Genomic DNA, 26,101 nt, shown 5'->3' with positions numbered 1-26,101 from the left:
ATAGGGAAGAAATGAACAAATGAAAGGAAACACAGACAAAAAGTAAACTAGGAAGACGTGCCCAGTGCTAGTCGGCAGTCATTTGCTCTCCGGAGGAGTTTGTATTGGTCTTGGCCGAATCTCTCTGGTCATCGCCCTACTTTGCTTCCTCTCCCGTTGTCACTGGAATCGCATGTAAACGAACAACACGTCATGATGTAACATGAAATCAGATTGGCGTCAGAGCCACATACACGCTTTGGTTCTTCTATTCCACCTTCGAAGCCCTATTAATCCTGAAACGAGTTTCAACCGTTACATTTTGCAATGACTGGACTTCATGCGCCAAGGAGAGGTGGACATGAGCTGAAGCCGCTGTTAACATGTCAGTATATGCCTGTACTTTCTATGCGCACGTACAGCGACAAATGTTGAGAATTCTTCTCATTATGCTCGAGGCAGTGTTCTCGAGGGGGAAACGAGGAAGGTCCTACATGTCGATTTTCGTAGAAACAAGACATTTATTGACAACTTGTAAAACAGGCAAATACACAAAGAATCTACTGATGGACACGACATACACAATAAGTAAGTTTCATGAAGTGAATCATCACAGCGTGGATATTACACCACGTAAATGAACAGCAATGAAAGGGAAAGGTAGTTATGATCTACAAATGATAGCTCATTTCCGCTTAACAAAGCAGTCAATGTGCCAGTACGCTCTAGAGGCACTAAGGTCGACGCGGTAGCATAAAACAAAAAGCATTGCACATGTTACGACTTTAACATTATATCAGAGAATAATACGGTTGCCTTCGGGTATGGTTGGCACTTTCATTGTAAAAACCGGCACCGGTAGTGCCTGGTGGCAGTGCCATGGAGCTCGTAGAGATTCGCGCACTCCAGAACAGTTGACGTTGTAAATAAAGCAATCTAGCCGAATTTGCAAAGACTTCTTACATAAGGTCTTCATAAAAGCATGTTCTTACCACTCATTGCATGGAACAAACAACAGTTACGAACAAAATGCTAGCACCGTCAAGAGCGCCTCGTGAGATTAACTGCACAGCCCTACGGCAGGCTCGCATAACCGCGCACGTAATTGCTACCATATATTCGAGCAGGGCTCCACGCTATAGCAACCTCTTTCATTTTTATAATACTGCATATATTCTCCATAATTTCCCTTTTACTTGGTTCTCCGAGCAAGAGAGCCACATATCGCAATCAATATCATTCGGCAGCTGAATACACGGGGGAAAAACTTGACACACAGGCTTAAACCACCAAGACGTGTACCTCAATCGTAACGTCATGAGAAGCCTTGCCTCTCTTGATTTTTTTTTTTTTTTTGCTTTCTGGTTAGAGGTATATACATTACAGTGCTGATATCGCATTATAAGAGAAAGACGTTAGTCAGCAGACTATAATGATGACAAATTGCATAACGTGAATGAGCAGAATTGCTTCTGAAATGTGTACATGAATGCATGAAGGAGTGTAAACAACTTTCTGTATAAACTTACACCCGTAATAACAATATCAAATACGATTAAACGAACGTATCTGCCCAGTGTCGACTGGAGAAAATAAAAGTGAAAATCTGAGGTAATTGTGCGACAGCGAGCCAGCGTTAATGCGATGGCACACTTTTCATAATTTTTGTCTGAATTGCGCCATTCTGACATTACATTAAATAAAAACAATCCAAACAAAACCGCAGGTACATTGAAGCACTATGTCTATACAAACTAAATTAATGTATTTTAGTTTTTCTTACTTTGATACGGATGGCTGTATTAGGCACAATGCTCGGCGCTGGTTTTCTCGTTTTCGCCTGCACAACTGAATAATCACACAACGACATTTCGATCCTTCAACGAATGGTTCAATTGATTGCACTGTTCCCTCGACTATTTGTCTCCTCATGCTCTCTCACGGATCTGGACCAACTGCCGCAGATGCCCATAACAGAGAAATACTTCCCGTAAGATTTTACAGACTGACTTTGAGACACGAGAAGCCCAACACGGCAAGGACACACGCACGTGCATTGACGCAATGTTCTCTAGTGAGAAACTGCCATACTGAGTACAGTTAGGCGGTATTCGTCCGACAGAATTACGTTTTCACAGCAGCCCATCCAGTTCATTCCGACACTAAGAGAGCAACGACCCTGTAAGACATGCCGAACGGACAGCGACTCTCACACATCAAAGAAAAACGTTTTCAAGGAACAGTCCCGCAAAAGACAAACAGCACGTTGGCAGTTCTCGCTCAAACTTTCTCGTTTCTATTTACAAAACACCGACGCATCTTCGTCAAGCAACTTTCTTCGCATTGCCATTCGCAGTTCCGTTTGCTGATCCGTTAGTAGTTCCGTTGGCAGCTTCGTTTTTGGCAACGGATGACGACGAATTATATTCGGGATGTTTGGAATGTCCATTCGCTGCCTTCTCAGCCTTCTCAGCGGCGGCCGCCGTCTTTCGGGTGTTGTACGCCTGGATGTAGAAATTGACGAAGAGTCCGAGAACCAACGCCACCTGTGGGATGGCAATGTACAGCAGGATGGGAGGATAGCCGCAGTCCACGAATATGGGGATAAACGCATGCGCGATGAGCAGTATGAACTGCCCGATCTGTAGCCTGGTCAGGTACCTCTTCCACCACAGGTACTTCTGCACCGAGGGCCCGAGGCAGGCGAGGAAGTAGTACGTGTACATGATGATGTGCACGAACGAGTTGACGCAGACGCCCAGCACTACCTGTCCGTCGGCGCCAAACTGCATGAACATCCAGCCGCTGAACACCACGATGGTGTGGTGCACCACGTGGAGGACGCTAATGTGCGAGAACTTCTTCTTCATGATGAAGAACACGGTGTCCATGAAGTCGGCCACGCGCACCCACAGGTACCAGTAAAGCGAGTCCAGCAGGTTCAACGCGTGTGGATCAGAGCTGTAGGTGAGTCCCTGGCAGTAGGCACTGTAGCCGGCTGCCCAGAAGGAGTAGTAGAATATGCGCCACATGAAATACACGTTGGCGAGAACCTGGAAGAGGTTGTACACCATCACGGCCCGCTTGACAGAGTACGGCTCCTTGTGCTTCATGAATCGCGGCCCGAACGATTTGGCCACGTACAAGTACGAGCCCAGCAGGACCGCCATGTACATGGGGTTCTGTAACGTAATCCAGTCCTTGGTCCGCGGGTCCCGTAGGGCCAGGATCGTGTCGATGGCGTTCGCCGGCTTCAGGGTCAGGGAATCCATGGCTGCGGTGCTCAGCGGAGCTCGCGCGACGCGCGGCAGCAGTCTCCCGGGTTTTGGCGGTTGAGCTCGGGATATATGCTCCAAGCGTAGGCGCGTCGTCCGGAACACCACTAGGGACGCGCGTATGCTGTGATTGGAGTCGAAAAGACTTAGATTGGAAACCAGAGGAGGCGGTGCACGAAAAATAAAAGCTTAAAAAAATAGAGGGAAGGGAACTCACCTGCGTAAGCACGTGATCGCTGATGTCAGCAGCAAAATTGCAGCCGTTGGTGGCGGAAGGGGAAAGAAAATCTTGGTTGTCGGACAAAGGGCGATACAGAGAGAGTGAAAGTGGCCTGTCGCCCGTCTCCCTCCCTCCTCGCCTAGCCGTGTGCTTCCCAGAGTTGTGTGCGTGCGCCGACGTAACCTTGGTCCTTTTTTTTTTCTCTCGTTTCTCATAAGCTCGCATTGTTTTTTGCTTCTCGGACAGAAAATGACGCACGACAATCCGCAGGCCGGCAGCAGTCCTCTTGGCGATGCCGGATAAAGAAACAGTAGTGCCGGCACTGAGCTGGTATATCACACACACACATACAAAAAGAAAAGCAATAGCGATCACGATCTTCGACGAGAGAAGTTGGGGAGCGATGCGCCAGTTGTTCGGAGACCTCTCCATCAGAATCCTTGCTCATAGGTTCTCTCCGAATCCCGAACGAGAGAGAGAGAGTGCAGCATTGGTAATATCCACTACCAGCACGCTGTCGATCTTGGAGCGACGTTATCGGCCATCCTCCTTACGTGAGACCATCTCCAATCTCTCTATCAATCACTCAGCTCCTCTGCTGATCGCTGCTGCATTTTCAAAAAAAGTACAAAAGTAGAACATCTGATGCTTCCAAACAGCCAACATCACGCAGTCTCGAGGTCAAGGATGGCAGGCGCGGGCCGGTTTCACACGTGTAAAAGCAGTCTCAGGATCAATGACCAGCCGCCGTGAAACGACACGCATGCCTAGTAAAGTCACACGTTCACCAGCGAAATGAGCCAATAGCTCGATCGCACTCTACGCATCGACTGCGCAATCTTTTACAACTTAGAAGAAAACTTTATTTTGGCCGTGAATTTTTGTTCGACAGCGATAAAACAGAAGCTGGCTGAGCAGAAGATAGATCCTCCAAGAGGCATGTGCGAAGATTTAGCCGACTCCGTCAGCTGAAGAATCTGAACTCTCACTCTTATGTGCGCTTATATAAGAGCTCACAGCAAAATTACTCGAGCGTATTAACCATAGCCGGTGATCGCTATGTGGCTATTTAAACATTCCAGTTAACACGCTCGCCCAGTACGACGAGCTGTGTTTTTGTTTCCGCCTTCTCTCTACGTAATGGCAAAAAAAAAAAAGAAAACCGCCGGCTTCCCCGACTTCTTCAGCTCAGTACCTATGCGCTGTGACAGCAGCATAAAAAAAGCATGAATACTGCCACATTTTTCTTTCTTGCCTGTTTGCGTATTTTTCAGAACTTTGAACTCGTTCTCTACTAGGGGCTATCCATGAAGACAGTGGATATGTATGGCAGCTGGTGAGTATAGGAGTGTGTGCTTGTGTGTGCGTGTGTGTGGGTTCAGGGGAGGGGGGGAAGGCGGAGAGCGGCATTTGGTCAATGAATGATGCATTACTGAAACAATGAATGGGATCACTATGAAATAGACCACTCATTATTTAAATGAATTTATGAATAATGTGATATTGGGGGCGCAAAAGCGACTCAATGTGACCCTACCTTCCTAGTTAGCCACGCAACATTATTTTTACGTGGCACAGTAATCCGATATGGGGAAGTCCGAATACATGCGCAAACATTGTAAATCGTTGTGATAATGAGGAGGTTGTTGCGTTAGGGGCTTGCTGCTTTTCGGGCTCCCTGAGTCGTTCTGAAAGTCAAACAACTTTAAAAGCGAAGCTATATACTGCGCCTCTTAGAAATTTGAGCGACAGATCTTTTTTTTTTTTTTTCATCCTCTACACTCGCAGGACACTTTGCGGTTATGAAATGAATGACCCTACTAGGTGAGACACTACGTGGCGTTGTCATTGCGACGTCATTGTTTGTCAACATCGAATCCATCGATTCCAACGACCTAGATTTGCACTTCCATTGTGGGTACGTGCGACATGTTCCAGGTCCATCATAATTGCTGTAATGTGAGTCTTTTGTGTGCCATTGACGTAATTTTCAGGAACATGACAGCGATGAATCGCACGACAGCGTGCCGCCATCCTGTAAAGGACATATCCGACACCATGCACACAATGTCAACCCCGTCAGCTGCCATATCGCTCGTTCTGATTTCCGAAACACAGGAAAATAAGCCATGGCTCTCAGAGTCTGTATGAAGAGTCGATCTCTAGCACTAATTGTCAAGAATTCACGTTGCTCCGCAACATGCTGAAGAGTTACGTGTTCTACTTCGAAGTGCACAAAGCTGCAGTGGCTGCAGTTGGAATCGCCCAGTAATGGTTCTTGTAAACAAAATTTCATTTCCTTCACCCCTTTCGACAATGAAGCTCAAGAGGAGGCCTGATGATGACGAAATGACGTGGGTCACGAATGCCATTCTGTTTAGTGTCACAGAACTGACGAGCGGTTGCGGGAAACCATTTTTTGAGGGCGCTGACCTGCTGTAGTAGCGAAAAAGAAAGTAATGAAACAAAATTAAACGAAAATAAGCGACGCTTTGTGAACAATCTAGCGAAAGACTCAACTCTGGCTGTGTCTGCGCTCGACTATGTGGTATGTGCTTCCTGTGAGTCTGTGAACCTCAAAGCGCTATTCACACACACACACGCACAAAAAAAAACCGAGTGGGCCTAGCCAGGTGACGTTGAGTTTACTCGCGTCTACTGTGGACCGAATAAAGTTGTTTCACTCACTCTCTGGGGAATAATGCGACATATGTGTTTGTCCGTGTCAACGCGCCCAGCTTTACGTCCACATTACGTAAGTTGATTCAAATGAGACAGCGTACAGAGTTCATTGTGGCGAATAAAGTTCGTGCCGCGCCTGCGTGCTATATTGCTGCGTGCGTTTTAAACAAAGGGGCTTTCCAGGGGCGCAAGGTTCAGCACGGCGAGCTATGCACTTGGCACATGTTCCCACAAAGCGCGCGCTTGCATTGACTTGCTAATGCTCTGTCTCGCCGTATCCCTGCTGTGTGTTTGCTGCGTTTACGAGCCGGAATTCCTGTACTGTCGAACCCATGACTTCCAATGTACTGTGGATGTGAAATCCACAGCCACTCATCTATGTGGAGGCTCGATCCCAATGACCTTCTATGCATCTGTGTGGTGTCGATCAGGATGTTGAATGACCTCTGGTATCGCACCGAGAAAATACAGAAAAAAAGCTATTGCTAACGAAAGCAAAAAGTGCGCGAATGGTTGCGCGTGGCTTCGAAGCTCCTAGAGGAATTTATAGGTATATTTTTTTTATCGAAGCAGATTGCTTTGTCGTGTGGTGTACTGGTGACGTTGGGCGTGTAGAGTCAGTATTTAGTACGGTTATGCAAGGAATCGAGAGAGAGAGAGAGAGAGAGAGAGAGAGAGAAATGCTTTAATGAAAAGCTGGTGATGTTAGTCTGGCTATTTGCCTGACATGCTACTCCAGGTGCTGGGTGATGATTATGATATATACACTGATAAACAGATAAGAGCACATAAAGCCACACACACATAGATTACGCGGTTTACAAAGTTTCATTCAGGTTCGTGGCCCTCGTTAAAGTCAACAGCGCTCCCGTTGCACGTAACGCACAGGTGGTGCTTTGCCGTGGGCCCAGCATACGTCTCAGTTCTAAGCACGAGTCTCATCGAAGGTGTGATGCCGCCTTCAGAGACTGTCTCTCTGATACTTATCGCCTGCACACAGGACATGTTTCAGGTCTTCTGAGGCGTTACATTGAATGCATAGTGGTGAGTCAGACAGTTTAATCTTGCTCTTAAAGTAATTCGTATAGGCAACGTTTAATCTGACGCAGTGCAGGCATGTTTAATCTTGTCTGTTAAAGTAGCGCGGCATGTAGAAGTAGCACAATGGATCAATTTTGGATCTGTCCAGAGGGATCGCTGGAAGCGCCAAGCGTGTGCGATGCGAGTGTCGCCGCGTTTTTTTATCGAGAAAGATATCTCGACCATTTGTCCCTAGGCGTCGTCTGCAGCTTTGGCAGCACGATCGGCCTGGACGTTGCCTTGTATTCCGCAGTGTCTTGGCATTCATTTCATAACAATGCGGCGATGCAGTTCGCAGGCTTTGTTGCATAGGCGTTTGATTTTTTCATTACGAGTCGTTGCTGCGCGCGTGGGGACTTCAGGGACTGCAGGGCCGCTCTTGAGTCGGTAAAGATGACCCAAGACTCAGCTGTCTGGTCTACGACGTAGTTAAAAGAGTCAGTTAAGTGGTTGTAGATGAAGTGCGGTGTCTGAGAGTGGCAGAGACGGTGACATTCGCAGACGGAATCCACGCACCATTGACAGATGATGTAGGCGTAACAGAGCCGTCAGTGTAAATATGACGCTAAATATGATGCAAATATTAGAAATCGAGTCAATAATAGCAGGGAAGCATATACTGCGCCCGATGCACGCTCTGGGTTAGTCAAGGTCTACGAATTTGTATTCTGAGCTGCTGGCTTCTGGGATAGAGAGAGAGAGAAAAAAGTGCTAACGAAGCACTTACAAAAAATAAAGAACATTACAAAACACCGGGTAGTAGGGCTATGGAACCTCGATTATAGTCTCAAGATGACGCCATTTTCGAGACATTAACGAAGTGTGAGACCAAATACGTTAGTGTTTCAGTTATTTTTGTGCTCCATTGCATAAAACTGCCTTTCACCGAAGTAGTGTGTGGAAGAACAACCTCATTTAGTGCAGTTTGACAGCGCATATCTTGGAACCAGTGACCTCCCCAGAAACACTTCCCGGTTCACATGCCATGCAAACTTACGGGCTGCAATTCTTTAGTTACAATTTGTGACGCAATATAAATAGTTGCAGATCTAATTAGGAAAACCATGAGTGAAATATGCATTGATTTACTGTGCATGTCCACTTCTTTGAACGATCCAGTTCAAAGAATAGAGCTGTGTTAACTGGCACTAGCAATGTCTTTTGACTTTGTGTACTCAAACACCTGGGGCGGAACTCCTTGAGAGTCCGCTAAATGGACTGTCTATTTCTACGTGCGCTGATTGCATAGCCTCGTTAGCCGCCAGTTATTGGCTTTGCTTCACCGCCTGTCCGGTTGTATCCAGATTAGAGGTGTGCACGGGCTCCGGGTAGCCCGAAAGCCCGAGCGCGACCCGGCCCGCGGGCCGGGCTCGGGCGGGCCGACGTATTTTCACCTCGGGCCCGGGCCGGGCTCGGGCTACTTGGAGTTTCATCGGGCCGGGCTCGGGCGCGGCGCGAAGCCCGACTCAAGCCCGAAATATAGAGAATGAGCGGGAATTGTTTTCCAGCACGCGCACAGCGCCTTTTCCGCGACCGCCCTTTACCGCTTTTCTTTTCCATTCGCTGCTTTAAACAAAAGGGGAGCAGGTAAAGCACTGCGTCTGTTGCACTCCGACGAACAGAGAAGTAACACCACCTGAGCTAGTGACGGCGCCACCCGACTGTTCGCGATAGATTTAAGGCCAAATCCGATATGAGTGAAAATGCACGCGACAGCGACGAGCGACCCGATGTAGATCGCCTTCGTGCAAGCTGACGCTTGCATGGGCATACCCCATACTCGTGACGGCTTTGGCGAGTGAACTCCATTGTTGCTGGCATGGGGCCGTGTACTTGTATATCAAAAGTGCCGCGCTGTCGCAGGTATGCAATGCAAATAAAATATTTGTTGCATGTTGGTACGTAAAACGTTTACCGTTGCCTCGCAGTACTTTTTATATGCACGTGGGATAATTATTACATTATTTGTTGGTGTACAGCTGATGTGCTTAGTACATTGCTTAGTACGTCGCTGATGTACATCCGGTTCGGGTGTTTTGTGACTTCCGGGTGATGAGCGATGGTTTCCAAATGTGAAAAAACCGAGCGATCGCGCGATTTCGAGCACGCGATACATCGCGCGAACGGCCCGTTTCGTCGCTCGTCGCTGTCGCGTGCATTTTGGCGCATATGGGGTTTGGCTTTTGCTCGTAACTACTCTACGCGAACTCTGGCAGCACGCAAGAATAGTGGATGTGACTAGCCGGCTGTCTCGCGTTCCGTTTTTCCTCTGCCAGCCAAGCCCGGTAAAAAGGACAATAAAAAAAAATGCCTTCATTCTGTGAAAAAATCGCTCGATATAGAAATGCATTACCTGCTCGTTCAAATGTCGTTGAAAAAGTCGGGCAGGGCCCGGGATTGTGTTTTCGAACGTCGGGCCGGGCCGGGCGGGCTCGCAGCCCTTTGCCGTCGGGCTCGGGAGGGCCTTCGACAAAGTCAGCGGGCCCTGGCCGGGCTCGGGCTCGGAAATACGGCCCGTGCACAGGTCTAATCCAGATAGCCTGATCTGAAATGAACAAACTATTTTATGAACTTTTACAGAACGTTTTTCACAGGAATGGCGTTCACTGCGAAGGTGTTTACTAATGGCTGCTTCACGGAAGGTAGGGAAGGGTCAGAACTCCTTTATGGTGGGCTCTCTTAAAAACACTGACTGAACTTACGGATGTGTGGACTATGGATCTGTGGCTCTGTCTTTTTTGCTTCGCCCAGAGTTCACGGTTAGTGCAGTCATGGTATGTTAGATTACCTATTGTCAATTATGCTGCAGCGCAGTTGCCGCTGCACTTTTTTTATTTATATTGTCTCTTTCTCTTCAACGAAATTTCAGTAGCTAGTGTGCGCTTATATCCCAGTCTGTTCTTTCGTCGTCTCTGTTAGCCAGTTCCCCAAATGAAACTTCGTGATCCTGAGCTTCGGTTATCCGTCTAGAAGTGTTTTCAGGTTGAGAATGAACGCCGTCCCTGCAAGGGACTGCAAAAAGATATTTTAGGAACTATCCGCTCTGTCTTACACCGGTCAACGGTCACGTATAGAACAGCGCAAGAAGTCACGTAGGACAACACTTGAGGAAACAGCCTGTCCCACATCATAACACTGGGACCAAGTTTGAGACCACAATGTGAGTGCGCCCTGTACAACCTAAAGTCAGCGTTGTAATTTTAAGTCCTCTTTTTCTTCTTCTTTGTACGTCGAAGCAGACTTAAATTATTCTTATACTTGCTGCTATCGAGACTGTTTGTACCATTGAGGCAGACTCGAATTATATCTGCTGCCGTCGAGACGGATGCCTTTTAAAGTCACGAAATATCAAACAAGGTACGAGGCATGAATTTTCATCCGCCCCTACCTCGGCGATACACCCCGCGAAATTCTGCTTGCGTATCACGCCCGCAATCTCGATACCTTCTCCCTGTGCTGCTCCATACCCCTTCCGGACCGAATAATTTCCACACAAACCACACGAGTCGAGCGCTCTTTCGGGTGAACAGCCTAAGGTTGCAGTGGTCATCTTAGGCTGGATATCACTCTCCTTTAATCGCTGAATAACAGAGTTGAAGTTTTCGTTGCTACCCGTTTCCATCAGAGGTCGTGTCATTGAGTCCTCCGTGTGATGGCTCACGTCGGCTCGTGTGTACGACCATCGCACGCTTAAAAAACCACGTGCGTGTAGATGCAATGACCGAGCGATGGAGGTCTTCGCCTGCGCCTTGTTTTTCTCCGCAGTACACATAGAAAACAAGACAGCACGTGTTTTGCAAAACGTTTAACCGTACTGCGAAAAAACGCAAAGACAAAACGGCAGCTACTCCTATGGGAGGTCGAGAAACTTCGATCTCAACCACGTGGCGAAGAGTAACGATGGCAACGAAGATATGAGGCCATTATAAATGCCACGTGTTCTGTGTGGAGGGAAGAAAGTCTCGTGCCGACCGTTAAATTCTAGGCATGTCCGAAAGGAGATAACATTCTGACGTCACAGTGGTGGAATGTCGGTGCACTTCTGTATAGTAGCAATCGAACTGATGGCGTTTTATCTGTGTTATGAATCAACAATTCTGCGTTTTAGCTTAGTTTGTGGCGATTACATTACGACTCGAACGACCGTTATAAAACGACATGACACGCGGCCGAATGTAACTCGAGTGTTCGTTGCAGATGCCACACTTCGGGTAACGGATCGCAAACGGACCGCGAGATGTGCCAACTTAATCATTTTACTCGCGCAGAAAGGAGTCAAGAGACTTCTATTACACCGTGGGCTTGTCCAGAAGAGGCACTTGATTAATACCTCTGTGAGCTGTGCATGTCACTGACGAAGTGTTAATGGGAAAGATAGTCAACAGGCCCGTTGCGCACCGCCGTTATAATTCGGCATTCAGTTCGTTTCTCAATATTTGCTCATGCAAGCAATAACCTACTCTGACGCCAAGACGCTCGTTCTGCAGGGTGATCACTATGAACAAATAGACATGCCCACTTTTTGATGCCGCTAGTGTCCATTTCAATTTCGTTGCAGGTGAAACAACATGGCAGGCAATCTACCGGTGAATCACAATATCCATCTTAATTACGAGCTTCGCAATCACGGTAGACGTTCATATCCCCAAGAAGGTTGCCAGCCTTACGGCCCTTACTCACAGCTGTCAGGAATAGATGATGATTTCTGGGGTTTTATACGTCCCAGAACCACGATACGATTATGAGAGACGCCGTAGTGGAGGCCTCCGGAAATTTCGACCGCCTGGGGTTCTTTAACGTGCACCTCAATCTAAGCACACGGGCCTCAGGCATTTTTCTTCCATGGCATGCGGCCACCGCTGCTGGGATTCGATCCTGCGCCCTTCATGGCAGTATCGAGCCCCATAACCACTCGACCACCGCGGCACGTAGGTGCCTAGAATAGCAATGTTACCACACCATTCAAAAAGCACGGGTAATCAAGGACACATAGGACACATGCAGAGGAAAAAATTTTCTTTATTTTATACAATTAACGTTTGAAGAGCAAAATTAATTGGTAATGCGGCACTTCTATCGTGTTTATGGACTGAGCACGATGGACATGCAACGGTGCGGCCGCTCATAAATCCAATCGTGCTTTTTGTTGCTCTTTATCGCCAGAGATGGCATGTGGCTACAACTTACGGATCCAGCGACTGCCGACTAGTCGACAGGAATAATTTCCTTGCCGCAATAAAGTTTTCTTTTTTTAATTAATTCATTCATTCGACGCCAGTATTGCCCCGATCTTCACTGATACACCCTCGTCTCATTAGGCCTGTCTAATTAAAACGGTGACATTCCTTCCATGGTCAACTGGTCGAAAACACTGCTGGCGACTACAGCACCTTGACAACAGCGACGCGGTAGAATATAAAGCCCACAAAATTCATCCGTTCCTTCAGTGGGCATGGTGAAGCGGCAAGATGCGACCGCTAAAAAATCCGATGTTGCTTTTTGTGCAGTTTATATCCCAATTTGTTACGTGGCTAGAACTTGCAGCTCCAACGGCTGCCAGCTACTCGACGCCAGTGTTGCTGACGGCCCCGAACTTCGATGATACGCGTTCGTGTCACCAGCCCTGTCTAAACGGTAACCTTACTTCCATCGCCAGCTGGTCGACAGCACTGCTGGCGCCTACAGCGACGGAAGAGGATATAAACACCACAGAATTCCTCTGTTTCTTCAGTGGGCATGGTGGAGCTGCAACAATGCGGGCGCTCAAAAATCCGTTCTTGCTTTTTGCGCAGGTTAGTAAACCTCCCTCTCTTTACAGTGAGCGGACTAGCAAGGTCTGACTGCTGCTCCTACCGTGCCCAGATGTATTATTTGAGCGCTTATGCGCATGCGTGCTTATGACAAAGCTTCTACTATGTTACGGAGACGCTGAACTAAACCGCGGCCCCGCAAGTACTAACAAAGAAATCCCAGATGCCATCGCTAGACTTTCTGGAAAAGTTTACCACCGTCATGATGAAGTAATGGCAGTTCTTGCCGACCTTAAGACAAAACAGGATGCGCTAGCACAAACTGTCTCTGACTTAACAGTAAAGTAATGGGTGGTTTGATCTTTCGTTGAATCATTTCAAGGTTCTGCAGGCGACACCCTGGGGTACCACGTCTAGTCATTAAAACTGTCAGGATGCAAGGCCAGGCACTCAATGCACAACTGGACGATATTGAAGAAAGGTCCAGACGAGATAACTTAGATAACTTACTGTTCTTTGGGATACCCAGGTCCAGTCGGAAGGCCTTCCTGACGATGTATTGTCTCGTCATCTTAAATTGCAAATTTCTCACTGGGAAGTTTGTCGAGCGCACAGGTTAGTCATGTGCCGATTAAGACTCGACCAATTATCATCAAATTTTCGACGCCTAAAGCCAGGAGTGCTATCTTGGCGCAGATCTGCGCCAAGATAGCCTTGAGCTCGTGATTCGAATCACGAGCTCAAAGGAAATGGTGTATCGGCTAGCGAAGATTTCTTGCAGAAATACGTGAAACTCGACGAGGAAACTAACAGAACTTGCAAAGAAATCCGGACAAGCGCAGCTGTTACGCATTAGTGAACTAGTCATGAACAAACAAAAAAGAAACAAAATGCCAGACTTGCGTGGAACACGCAGCACAGTCACAGCAAAAGCTGGAGGAGCTGCCTTTCTAGAGTTATTTGCAAACTCTCTTGGAACGACTGCTACAACTACAGTTAGGGTACCCACTACGCCATACATCATAATTTTGCAAACTATGTAAGCACCCAGTGGCGTAGCAAGGGGACGGCACACCGCGTCCGGGCCCTCCACCTCCCCCCCCCCTCCCTCTAGGATTTTTCTCCCGTGGGATAGAGCACTGAATGACACTCGACCACACTTACCTGCCCGGACCCCACGTCGTATCATGGGGGTCACCCCCCCCCCCCCCCCCGCCCCCGAACCACATTCTACCTACGCCGCTGGAAGTATCCGCTAGGTCATTATTCGTCATTCTACGGAGACGCGAGGTACCCGCTAAACACCTGTAGGGCATTATATGCACTTTGTTGATGCTGTGCCTAGTGATGATGAAAAATTATGGCTAACCCTTTTGTAATTGATGACAGGCTTTAATCCACACACTCCTTAGGCAATTCATATTGTGTGACACCTGGTTGTTAAGTTACTATTCTGCCATGCTATATTGCATTTTTTAACGCAATTCCATGCCCGACATGATGCCTGTAGAGGAGCTTTTTGCGAAGGAGGTTCGAGCATCGGCGTGGCTCCGTGGTAAAATACTCGACAGCCACGCTAGGGGCCTGGGTTGAAATCCCGCTTGGTCCTGGATATCTTTTTCTCATTATGTGCGACAGCCTACTCCTTTCTGTAGTGTCTTCGGGCCCTGAAAGTGTTTTTAATAAGTAAATATTTCAGGCTGGGAAAATATTAAATAACTAAATAAATAACTAAATAAATAAGCGCCTAACGTGCGAGCAAGTACTCTAGCTCAGACGCAGACGAATATATTGTTACCACATTCCTAGTTGAGCACTGAAACTGGAAATGCCCAACACCGATTACATGTGGCTGATCATACACTAAATGGACCTCTTCCACGCAATAAAGTTACTGTAAGCTGCGTCTCTACATTGCATTCACTTTTCTCCGCTTTGCCCTCTAACTCATGGCATTAAACAAGACTTGTGCATGCTTAGCCTACCTGTCTTTTAATCTCTTTCCCTCTCTCTTTCTCGAGGCAATAAAGCTTTAGGAAAAGCGTTGAGAGGTGCTTCACACTACGGTTGGCGCGAACGAGCAAAACCTTGGCGACGGTCTCTTCATCGCGTGCAGCGAAGATTGAAAACTCACAGGGTTCCTCATGCATTCACCTAAGATGACTCGAAGGCGAAAGCCACCTTCTTTTCTTCTCCGTCGATTCTATTGATGTCCCCATCTCCGAAATCCCGGCCGCGGCGGCGGCATTTTCGATGGAGGCGGAAATGCTTGAGGCCCGTGTACTTAGATTTAGGTGCACATTAAAGAACCACAAGGGCTCGAAATTTCCGGAGCCCTCCACTACGGCATTCCTCATAATCATATCGTGGTTTTGGGACGTTAAACTCTAACAATTATATCCCCCCCCCCCCGAAAGATTTCTGCACATAGCGTGATTTTGAACGGCCTCCGGGATCGAAGGCATTGCAGGCTTTCTGCACCTCACGTGCCTCCGGGATCGGCCCTCCCATGACTAAGCGAAGATGTCATGTGATGACTTCATCGTGTGACGTCCCTATGACATCATGATGATGTCACAGATTCTGGCGATAAAGTGACTTCATCACATGATGATTTTTTGCATCACTCGTGTTGACACTTACGCTGACGGTCACTTTTACTTTTCATGTTTAACGAGGCATCTAAAGCTCTCGCCTTAATAATTTATTGGGTTTCCCTCGCGAGAACCGTGATACGATTATGACGCACGCCCCAGTGGGGGACCCAGGATTAATTATGACCATCTGGGGTTCTTTAATATGCCCCTAAATCTAAGTGCACGGGTGTTCTTTGCATTTCGCCCCCATCTAAATGCGGCCGCCGGGGACGGGAATCGAACCCGAGTCCTCGAGCTTAACAGCGTGCGTTAACACTTTACCTATACTAAGATGCCACGGCGGATTCGCGTAGCTAAGGCAAACGGATGGATTATTGCGAGCCTGAAGCAACGTTTACAAACGGGGCTGTTCACCTCCGAGACGTTGGCGCAAGCGGTGGCCGGAGTTGTACGCTTTGACGTCACAACGCACTTGATTACCTCGCGGAAATGAATGTATCGATTCTTTAGGAGGGAACAGGCGGCGCTGCGGCGTATGAGGCGATTAATGAGCTGATTGCTTGATGCACATTCTCCTACCAAACAGAAGGCTAGTGGCCTTTTCTAGTGCACGGAGAAAGGGGGGGGGGGGTTCGAACAGAAAACAAATAGCTGCGGTTGCGACAGCCACGTACGTTGTACTTGGGAGCACTCCAACGCCGTGTTCGATGGAATAGGGCCCGCTCACTATCCCGAGATGAGATCGAGCAAATAGTATAGAAGCTTGTGCAGTTTTAAGATCGGAAACGAAAGAGGGGCACTATGACGAAAATACGCGAGGCTTAGTTTTTGCTATTTTCAGGGCACAAGCAAGGACAATTATTTGTAGGCCTTAGAGAGCTAGTTCGTATTCTGGCACTCAGCCAACATTTAGGTCGAGCGCCTATGGGGCAGGTGAACAGGCCATTAGCGATCGAAGCAGGTTATCGGCAGTTCGTGAAAAATATGATCCTACATTGAGCGTTACTCGACGCTGTTGCCAAGGTTGCAGGGGTAAGTAATTCTTGGAGACAAGGCAGGAGATAAGTAACCCCCACATTTTTTTTTTCGGAAGCATTAGAGTCGCGGTGAGCTTCACAAACATTGAAATCATGGTCAATGACTTTCGTGTTCGCAACAATAATAAACAATCTTTAGTTGTTGACATTACTTCCCATATTGTAATGGCGGAATTAAATCTCCCGTAAGCACAGAATCTCCGTAACTTCGTAATTACTTATTTATATACTGTAGTATAAGTTCTGTATATGGCTCCCTAAAAGGCGGCATGAATACGTGCATGCCCAGAAGGCTGTATAGCACAACTGATATTTCTTGCTTCCGTAAATGATTTGTTTTTTGCTGTGTATATATTCAGGATACCCCCGAGTGTAGTCCTAGAAGGACTCTGTTACTATGCACAGTGAGAACGGTGAGTAAGACAGGAAGCGAATGCTCTAATCACACGCTACATGTTACACTGCAGCACTGTGTTCAGGCCTTTTCACTTGTAGTATTTTCTTTTTCGTTCACGACATGTAGTACGTGCCGCTCACAAACTTAAAGAAGCGCGTATTGGCTGTATTTAGTTTAGATGTATTCACCTGGCTTAACGGCGACGCAAGAATAAGTAAGCTATAAAGCGGCTCTCGCTGATTTATTTGGCTTCGAAAAGCGGGATTTCTGTCGACATATGCATACAAAGAAATGTCACGCATTGAAGTATGCAACGAGTACAAGTGCGTGCCTCGTGAAATGCATCACGCATGTCCGCAAAATACGGAGATTGCGCGCCGTCTATTACCGGAAGACTCTTGCAAAGTGTGGACAAAGAGAGGCGTCTTATCTTAAGTTTTTAACCTTGTACTACATTCGTTTCTGCCTAAACATAATGCAGTTATTAGTCCCGTCCAGCAAAAAACGGCAGATTTGTTTGTACTAACTGAGGAAGCCTGTTCCACTTTACCTGATATTTGCATGATCGTGTATGTAAAACCGCAGGAGTGACCCTTATCATGCACGGTACAAAGCAGGTAAAGAATGATACAAAAAGCTCGTAACGCAATGCTGTGTTTTTCTTTTTTTTTTTTTTTGAATCTTGAGTTGTAAAACACGGACGAAAACAAAGGTTTTTCACACTGCACGGATTAGCATTTTCACCGCACAGATGACGTCATCCTTGAAGCCGCAATTGTCTGTATGCAAATCACCCTGATATCGAGTTCTGCGTGCGCCACCGACCATGCATTCACGTGAGAGGCTCGTGAGTGCGTCTGGTTGACGCAATGTCAGTAAAAGTTCGTCCAACGACACGAAGAAAGCTTACGAAACCTAGTTATTTTTCATCCGGCTTCCATGGAACTGTGTGGTACAGTGGAAAAATAATTTTCTTCTAGCCAGCAGTTTCGTGCGGCCATTTGATGCAATCAGAGACGTACACGTGTGCCAACGCTCCTCCGACCCATTCTTGTCGCATGCCCTCGGAGACGTAAATAGATTCCTAGTAAGTAACACAGGAAGCGAGGACTACAGTGAACGCCTTGCATAGTACCAAACATGACCCAACCTGTCCCTTTGGTTCGCTCGTTAGTGGGATTTCGAAATACGTGCTCCAGTCACACGCTGCCTATCACTCGTCATTGATCATGATGCAGCAAGCCGTCTCGTGGACGAGAAGAGGAACCCACAGACACTGAAACTAATGAAGAAGAACTGCAATATAAACAATGCTAGGGAGAAATGATAGTGGACTTGCCAGGACCATATAGAATTTACGGCTCTGCAGCCTACTCCCCTGTGGCGCCATCTCTATTGCGTACCGAAAACTTGCTGCAGAGTTCCAGTCATTTGGTTCAGCTTTACGGGCGAGTGACTTAGTTCTGTTGCAACTTTAGCACTGGACGGAGGTATTACTAGCTATGCGAGCACCATACTGGGTAGACAGATGGCACTCTCTGCTAGGTAATCTTATACGAAATCACAATGGAGGCAGGTATTTACGAAAAAAAAAAAACGATCCTTTATCCTTTAAGAAATAGGCATGGATATATCTACTGCTCCTTGCTGCCACTATTCACCAAGGCAATCTAGAAAAGGATCATAGAAACTGTTTTGACAGAAGCCAGATGAAGGTAATGATGTAGGCAATTAATAAGGGAAATAATTTAGGCGCGAAGTATAAATACCCCTTTCAGAGGACGATTTGAAGTTTAAATATTCCTTTCAGGGGGTGGGGGGTATGGACCCACCAGACGAACAAAATTTAGTTGGGGAGCACGTTGCCTGGCATCCCGACTCACAAACACAGTGGCTTACCAAAAGAATAAAAAGGAAGCTATAAAGCATGCCTATCGTTAAATTACGGGGCCGAAATTTTGACGACACCAAAGAACTCTAGGAAGCTAAGGACTACATGGCGTACGGCGTAATAAAATGTCATAGATGTAAGGCTAAGAGAAACACTGGTGAATTAAGGAGTAGACGCGAGTAGTTGACTTCCTCGCTCAGATTAAGAGGCAAAAGATGAGTCTAGCAGGGAAAACTAATGTTTAAACAGAGAATAAGTGTGTCTTTTAGACTGGCTGACTGTGTGCCAAGGTATGGAAAACGCAGTAGCGCGACAGAGCCAAAGGTGGTGATATAATATTAAGGAGTTAGCAGGCGCAGAATAAAAATGTGCTAGCGAACGACAGCAGTACAAAAATCAAAGACAGAAGTTCAGGGGGAAGACAGAGGCTTCAAAAGATGACAAAATTTTTGAACATGGACTGTCGCTGCAGTCAACGTCCCGTTCAAGTGGACTTTCCCGCTTGTCGAAACATGGGCTCCAGCAAAATTCCATGTTCATTTTTTTTTTTTTCAACGGTATAAGAAATGGCTCTAAGGGGACAACATACACGCTTATGATGAGTGTATGCTGCCTCACTGTTGGGTTCTTGCATAGGAAAGTCCCACGGTTGAAGTAGCGACAGGATTCTCAGTTTTCGTTTAATCCCCGGCCTACGCCACCTCACTGGACCGCGATGAGCCACACAATCGCTCCTTGCGGTGGACACACGCGTGATTATGCATGATCCCGATGCACGCCATGACATCGGTGGGGCGTCACGATACAGCGGTAAACCGACTTGGCAGTAATGAAATTAGCGTAATTAAAGTACAGTAATTAAGTTCTTGAGGCAATTACTGCTGTAATGAATGAGTTTAGCGGGCTGATAATTTATTAAAGTAATTAGTTACTTCAAGAAAATTACTCTTACTTTCCCAATTACTTTTGACTAAAACATATCATGTCTTCGTTTTCATGTCAAATGACTATAAAAGAGTTCTTACTTTTTCCGATATCGCCATCTTTCATGTGCCTATTCGTTATACCTTACCCTCGCATTTCTTTTTCTTCTTTATAAAGCTTTCAATACACATGACCGCTTTGACAGAGGAAGAGTACTGTCAATTATTTATGCTTACTTCCACACTCATGTTCTCCCTTTCAGTGCACATTGGTATCTATCTATCTATCTATCTATCTATCTATCTATCTATCTATCTATCTATCTATCTATCTATCTATCTATCTATCTATCTATCTATCTATCTATCTATCTATCTATCTATCTATCTATCTATCTATTCGTTCATAGCCCAAAATAGATAATGGAAAGAAACTCTATATCCGCTAGAGGGAAGAACGCCGTTTTCTTTTCTTTCTTTCTGTTATTGCGGACTCTGTCTGCACTTCTTAGGGAATATGTCTGTCTTACCAGTGCAGGGCACGCCTGCTAAATTTTCTTCTCGAAAACTAATGTTTAAACAGAGAATAAGTGTGTCTTTTAGACTGGCTGACTGTGTGCCAAGGTATGGAAAACGCAGTAGCGCGACAGAGCCAAAGGTGGTGATATAATATTAAGGAGTTAGCAGGCGCAGAATAAAAATGTGCTAGCGAACGACAGCAGTACAAAAATCAAAGACAGAAGTTCAGGGGGAAGACAGAGGCTTCAAAAGATGACAAAATTTTTGAACATGGACTGTCGCTGCAGTCAACGTCCCGTTCAAGTGGACTTTCCCGCTTGTCGAAACATGGGCTCCAGCAAAATTCCATGTTCATTTTTTTTTTCAACGGTATAAGAAATGGCTCTAAGGGGACAACATACACGCCTAGCCCCGGAGTCAATGCAGCCACTGTGAAGCTGGGTGCTGCAGTGTCTGGAATTATTATTGCGTGTTTTAACGCGATAGCGTAAAGAGCTCATTTCGCAGAAATTCCGGTGTCGACGTCGGCGTCGTTAGTTGTGAGCGAAAAATCGAGAAAGATGAAAATAAAGAATTAATAAAAAATCTGCTGTTCAAACGGGACCATGGATTCGAACCTGCGACCTAATCGTTCCATGGCGCGATGAGTTTCGCCGCCTGGCCAATACGCATACATCCCCTAGCATACTAACGGCGAGCTATCTATATACACCATTTACCGTTGGTGGTACGCACATCTCGGAGGTGCTTCAGCGTGGCAGAGGCTTGACTATCCCTCGCGAGATGGCGCAAAAGGCCCACGGGCGCGCTTTAAACCAGAGTTCTTCAATCATACGAGTTGCGAAGCTAGCCATGAGCCCCCCGTGTATCAAAATCCGAACTCGCCATTCGCCAAAATCGCGGGGGTATGCTGATTGTAGCGTCATCTGTTGACAAAAAAATAAGCTAATAAACGGTATATCTAACGTTGCGCTGCCGTGAGCGCCGCCGCATACTGTCAAACAACATGGCAGTGCATAAAGCCGCGGCATGTTTATGCTTTGCACTGCTGCGCCCAGATGGCGCGACAGTCTGCAAGCCCGGCGGAATCGACCATTGGGCTAGGTTTCAGAACGCAGTATCGTAACTGGTATGATTGAATAACTCACTTTAAACGGCAGCGCCTCGCCGTGTTTCTTCGCTCCGCATCAATGGATATAGGAGCCGGAGGGCGTCCGCACTTTGACTTTCCTCGCGGCCACGGTTTAGATGTCCCTCGAGAAGCGAAGCGAGGCTAGCGATTGGGAAAGTGATACGAACACGGTCCGATTACGCTATCGCGTTCTACTAACCTTCTATGAAAGTATAAAAATTTATTGTTTTTCATTTACAGTTCAGCGTAATTGTCTTCTCTCTCTCTTTATGTCTCTCTCGCTATGGGTGTGTGTGTGTATGAATGTGCGTGTTTTCATTATTATCATTCGTCCCGCTAGTCACATGTCGACGAACGCTATTTTCCGTTATGTTGGGTTCCTTGCATGAGTAACACTCCCCGGTTTGTAATTTCAGAACACTTCCGGCAATGTTTCCTTAGAATATGGCGTGCAGGATAAGGGCATTCTATCAGTGGGCACAGCGCCGCTCTGTAGTTCCTGCTACAGAGCACGGGATTGGTACGAGGGACGGGTTTGTGTATCCGAATGCTTCCTCTGTAATTGCAAGCATGCGTTGATATTATCTGCTAAAAAAGGATGTGACTCGCTAATGTACATTTTATTTACATATCACACATGTAATGCAAGAGAAGCGCTATCACCCGAACAGTCTCTATAAACACCGCACGGACTATTTCCTTCGTTCACTCCGTAACGAATGTGTAGCCACGAAAAGATCTTCAAGCGCCAACAGCAGCGCTGATATTGTAAGCAAAGTTCGACAATAGCAGTACAACTGACAGCTATCGCCAATGCATAGTCAGGTGTCAATATCGACCTTCATATGGCCACAATACACATTATGTAAAGCTCATCGTTCCTGTAACCGCCAAACTTGCACTGGCTATTTCATCGCAATATATATATATATATATATATATATATATATATATATATATATATATATATATATATATATATATATATATATTTCGCGGGGGATTATTGAAGTCCACAATGTACAGCGACACCAGCATTGTAATCAGCAATGTAAAAAGCTGCAGAAGTGTTCTCTCTTCAATAAACAATATTTGGGAGTTATAAAGCCTGCAAACCTTTTTTCTTGACTATTCTACTTCAGTGGGAAAATTAGTCCCAACAATGCGACAAAAACCATGCTGTCGTTCTTTTACATCGGTTCTTTGGCAAGCCATAGTACACCATTTGCAGCATGCACGAAACATCTTGGCTTCAGTGCTCAAGTGGGATAATAGATAAAACACAAGAAGGGTGAAATTCTCAGTGATCACCTTGATGACACTGTCTCAAAGAGTGCCTGTGGCAAATATACCTTCCACAATGCGCTAAAAACAAGCTTATTTACACTGCCGCGTGGCCTCGTCACATATGGGGAATAACATGTGAAGTGATTCCCTTACGGATATTGCTGACAAGGAGTCCAAGCGCAATTCGGTCGCAGCGACAGAAAACATGCTCCGTAGAATGTTTTACACGGCCGTAAAACACGTTCTGCCACACTCCTATCACAAGAGCACTTGGGCGATGCCTAGGTGGTTTCAGGTTTAAGAACATATATGGGAGAATCTGAACAAAAGGAACACCAAACAAGACATGACCGTAGGCGTAGCGGCACGTGAAAACTCACAGGTCCCATTTGAACTTTCTGACTGAAAGAGTGGACAGGGTAGAAAAAGGTGCTCGCGTCGTGAGAGTCGTTTCTCTACAGCTCTTTCTTGGCGTCCACGTTGCCACCATTAGTGTGATGACTGTCTCCATTTTGGCTGTGCACTTGAGGAGCCGGCATCTTAGGAGGACCTCCCGACGAGCGGCTCAGGTACGACTGGACGTAGAAGTTCAAGAAGAGGCCAAGAATAAGGATGACTTGTGGGATTCCGATGCAGAGCAACACGACCGGATAACCGCAGTCCACGAAGATGGGGATAGAAGCGTGAACGATCATTATGAAGAACTGAACAATCTGGATCCTCGTCAGGTACCTCTTCCACCACAAGTACTTCTGGATGGAGGGACCCAGGGAAGCAAGAAAGTAGTAGATGTACATGATGATGTGCACGAACGCGTTAAGGCACACACCGAACACGGCCTGACCGTCGGGGCCGAACTGCAGAAACATCCAGCCGTTGAACACGACTATGGTGTGGTGGGTCACGTGAAGCACCGATATGTGGGAGAACTTCTTGGTGAGCACGAAGAACAGCGTGTCCAGAAAGTCGGCCACGCGCACGAGGAAGTACCAGTAGTAGGCATTCAGGAGATTCCGAGAGTTCTCGTCCGCCTTGTAGGTCAGGCCCTGGCAGAACAGACTGTATCCGGCCGCCCAGAAGGAATAGTAGATGATCCTGTACAAGAAGTAGATGTTCGACACCACCTGGAACAGGTTGTAGATGCGTATGATTCCCTTCAGATCGTACGGCTTCCGGTGCTTCATGAAGTTTGGGCCCCACACCTTGGCCATGTACAGGTAAACACCCAGCAGGACAACGATGAAGCTTGGATTGTGCAGCAACTTCCAGTCCTTGGTGCGCGGATCCCTGATTGTCATGAGCTGGTGTATGGTGTGCATCACAATACCTTGCTCCATGATGGCCGGTGCGGTCGTGGAGGCGCCCCGTCAAGCTGTCACAGACTTTGGAGAACTGCCGCGACACGCGAGTGTCCACCCAGCGAAGGAAAGCGGGCTGAGCAACGGTAGAGATTCATAGCGCTCACTCTTATATGACCACTTGCAATTGCAGCTAGGAGGGGGGGGGGGGGCTATGCCAGTGACATGCCAACTCGTGCGCCGCACCAACAACCAGCCACCGCTGGCTTCAAACAAAAGAAAGCCGCACTGGGTAAGAGTGTTTTTGCGTAGCGCACACGCTTGTCCATGGACAGGCACTATTATTTTTTTGTGCTCCTGGAAAGTACGCACGCACGAGGACGACGCTTAACTCGTTTTGCGCCTCGAAGACAATAAGCCTTGCGTACTTTTTTTTTCTTTCCTCTCGGCGAGATTTAAATTTGCCGACCGTTTAGCCGAAGGAAGTGAAAGAGGGAGAGCGTCATCTAGACGTCTTTCTTTTACTTGCAGAGTCGCGCGAAGGAGATTATAATAAATAGATGTCAGGCTTAACGCAACTCTCACGTCTTATGACGTGCTCGTTTCAGCGTCTCTATTTCGGGTCCGTAACGTTTGAGTGATCTCTGTTCTTTTGTTGTAGAAACATGAGCCTGACGACTAAAAGTTCACTTGCCGCTTATACACCGTGGAGTGCAGAGTACGTATCAGTCACTGAACCAGCGTTAGCGCTTGTGACGCCAACGCTACCTCTGAATTAATTTCGTTGGTTGTAATTCCCCGAGGGACTTTTCCTTACTCCAGTATTCACTTCCTGTACCACGATGTAACACTCCGGAGGATGTTTGCCGCTCTTACCAATGGACACCACTGGTCTGAGAAAATGTCTACCTACCTAGTGGTATCCAGTACGCCTAATTTAACTAACTTTTAAACTTTCCTTCAATGTGAATTTTTCAAGTACATGAAGCGAAACGCGAGGCTTGACGTCATGTGGCGTATTTGGTTTCCATCACTCCAGCACCACTAGCGAGGCGCTTGACACTTTGCCAATTTCAGACAGCTATGTTCAAGGGGGGAGGGGGGTCTAACGCTCTCGGTTTTTATGTCATAAAAATTTGGATCTGTAACGTAGTATTGCGCAGCTTCTCTCTCATAGTGCCTGAAGAACAAGTCGAAGCTTCGACTACATAGATTCGAGAGACAACTTCTAGGCCTATTGTTTTTAAGCTTCTTATGAAACGTTTAAAAAAAAAGAGGTAATACGTAAACTTCCGCACGAGAACAAAAGAGAAAAGTTTCACTTCCTAAAGATAGGCGTCAACATCGTCATTGTTCGAGTAATTTATACTTAGAAGGGCAGTAAGTGTGCCTTAACCCAGCTGCAATGTGACGTCAAAGTGCTAGATGAAACTTGTCCAGTTTCACCAAAGAAAACAATAAAAAAATGTCTGAAAGTTTCCCTTGGCGAAGTTCCCTGAATGTTTGTCTTTTTTTTTTTTAGAGCTTATTTGCTTGTTTTGCATTCTCTGTTCTCGCGAAGCTGTAAGCAGTGCTTCGACGTCGGAAAAAACATGTTTTCCTCGACATCTCCGAAGCTGAAAGAGGACCATCTCGTCAATCAAACGGGTTTTGCGCCAATCACCAATGTAAATTAACCTGCTGGATTAAATTCTGCCCACAGAAACAATGTAGAGACTCCAATTTCATTTGTTAAAATTATTAAGCGCTTCGAAAGCTAGAATTCAACGTTATATTTGGAAGGAACACAGCTCAATTGAAGACGGGGACAAGAAAGGACGACTCACAAACAGCGCTGCGCGTGCGTCGCTCTTCCTCCTCACCATCTTTTATTGCGATGTGTTCTTTCCAATGTTTCACCAACACGCTGAAGCTTCTACGTTAGCTAATTGGCGACTATAATCCCGGAGCTTCTTGGCACGTAATGAGGGTGCATACTTTGGCTGAAACTACCTCCGTCTTTAACCGAAATAGCCAGAGAAGACATGAGCCAAA

The 26,101-nt window shown here is 46.7% G+C and overlaps 2 protein-coding genes across 2 annotated transcripts; both read right to left on the bottom strand.

Moving 5' to 3' along the window:
* Positions 1-486: 486 nt before the first annotated feature.
* On the bottom strand, positions 487-3,447 carry LOC119383319 (elongation of very long chain fatty acids protein 7). Its single transcript, XM_037651398.2, has one exon. It carries the CDS (start codon positions 3,249-3,251, stop codon positions 2,304-2,306), a length of 948 nt encoding a protein of 315 aa, XP_037507326.1. The 5' UTR covers positions 3,252-3,447; the 3' UTR covers positions 487-2,303.
* A 19,054-nt stretch (positions 3,448-22,501) lies between these two features.
* LOC119383318 (elongation of very long chain fatty acids protein AAEL008004) lies at positions 22,502-24,206 on the bottom strand. The gene has a single exon (XM_037651397.2). The coding sequence runs from the start codon at positions 24,104-24,106 to the stop codon at positions 23,225-23,227; it is 882 nt and encodes a 293-aa protein (XP_037507325.1). The 5' UTR covers positions 24,107-24,206; the 3' UTR covers positions 22,502-23,224.
* Between the last annotated feature and the right edge of the window lie 1,895 nt (positions 24,207-26,101).

Source organism: Rhipicephalus sanguineus, chromosome 2, assembly GCF_013339695.2.
Source record: "Rhipicephalus sanguineus isolate Rsan-2018 chromosome 2, BIME_Rsan_1.4, whole genome shotgun sequence".
Taxonomy (NCBI): domain Eukaryota; kingdom Metazoa; phylum Arthropoda; class Arachnida; order Ixodida; family Ixodidae; genus Rhipicephalus; species Rhipicephalus sanguineus.
The sequence above is the reverse complement of the archived record's forward strand: the minus strand, read 5'-3'. Positions and strand labels throughout refer to the sequence as shown.

Coding starts and splice junctions, on each gene's coding strand:
- LOC119383319 (XM_037651398.2), bottom strand. CDS start 3,251: ATGGATTCCCTGACCCTGAAGCCGGCGAACGCCATCGACACGATCCTG.
- LOC119383318 (XM_037651397.2), bottom strand. CDS start 24,106: ATGGAGCAAGGTATTGTGATGCACACCATACACCAGCTCATGACAATC.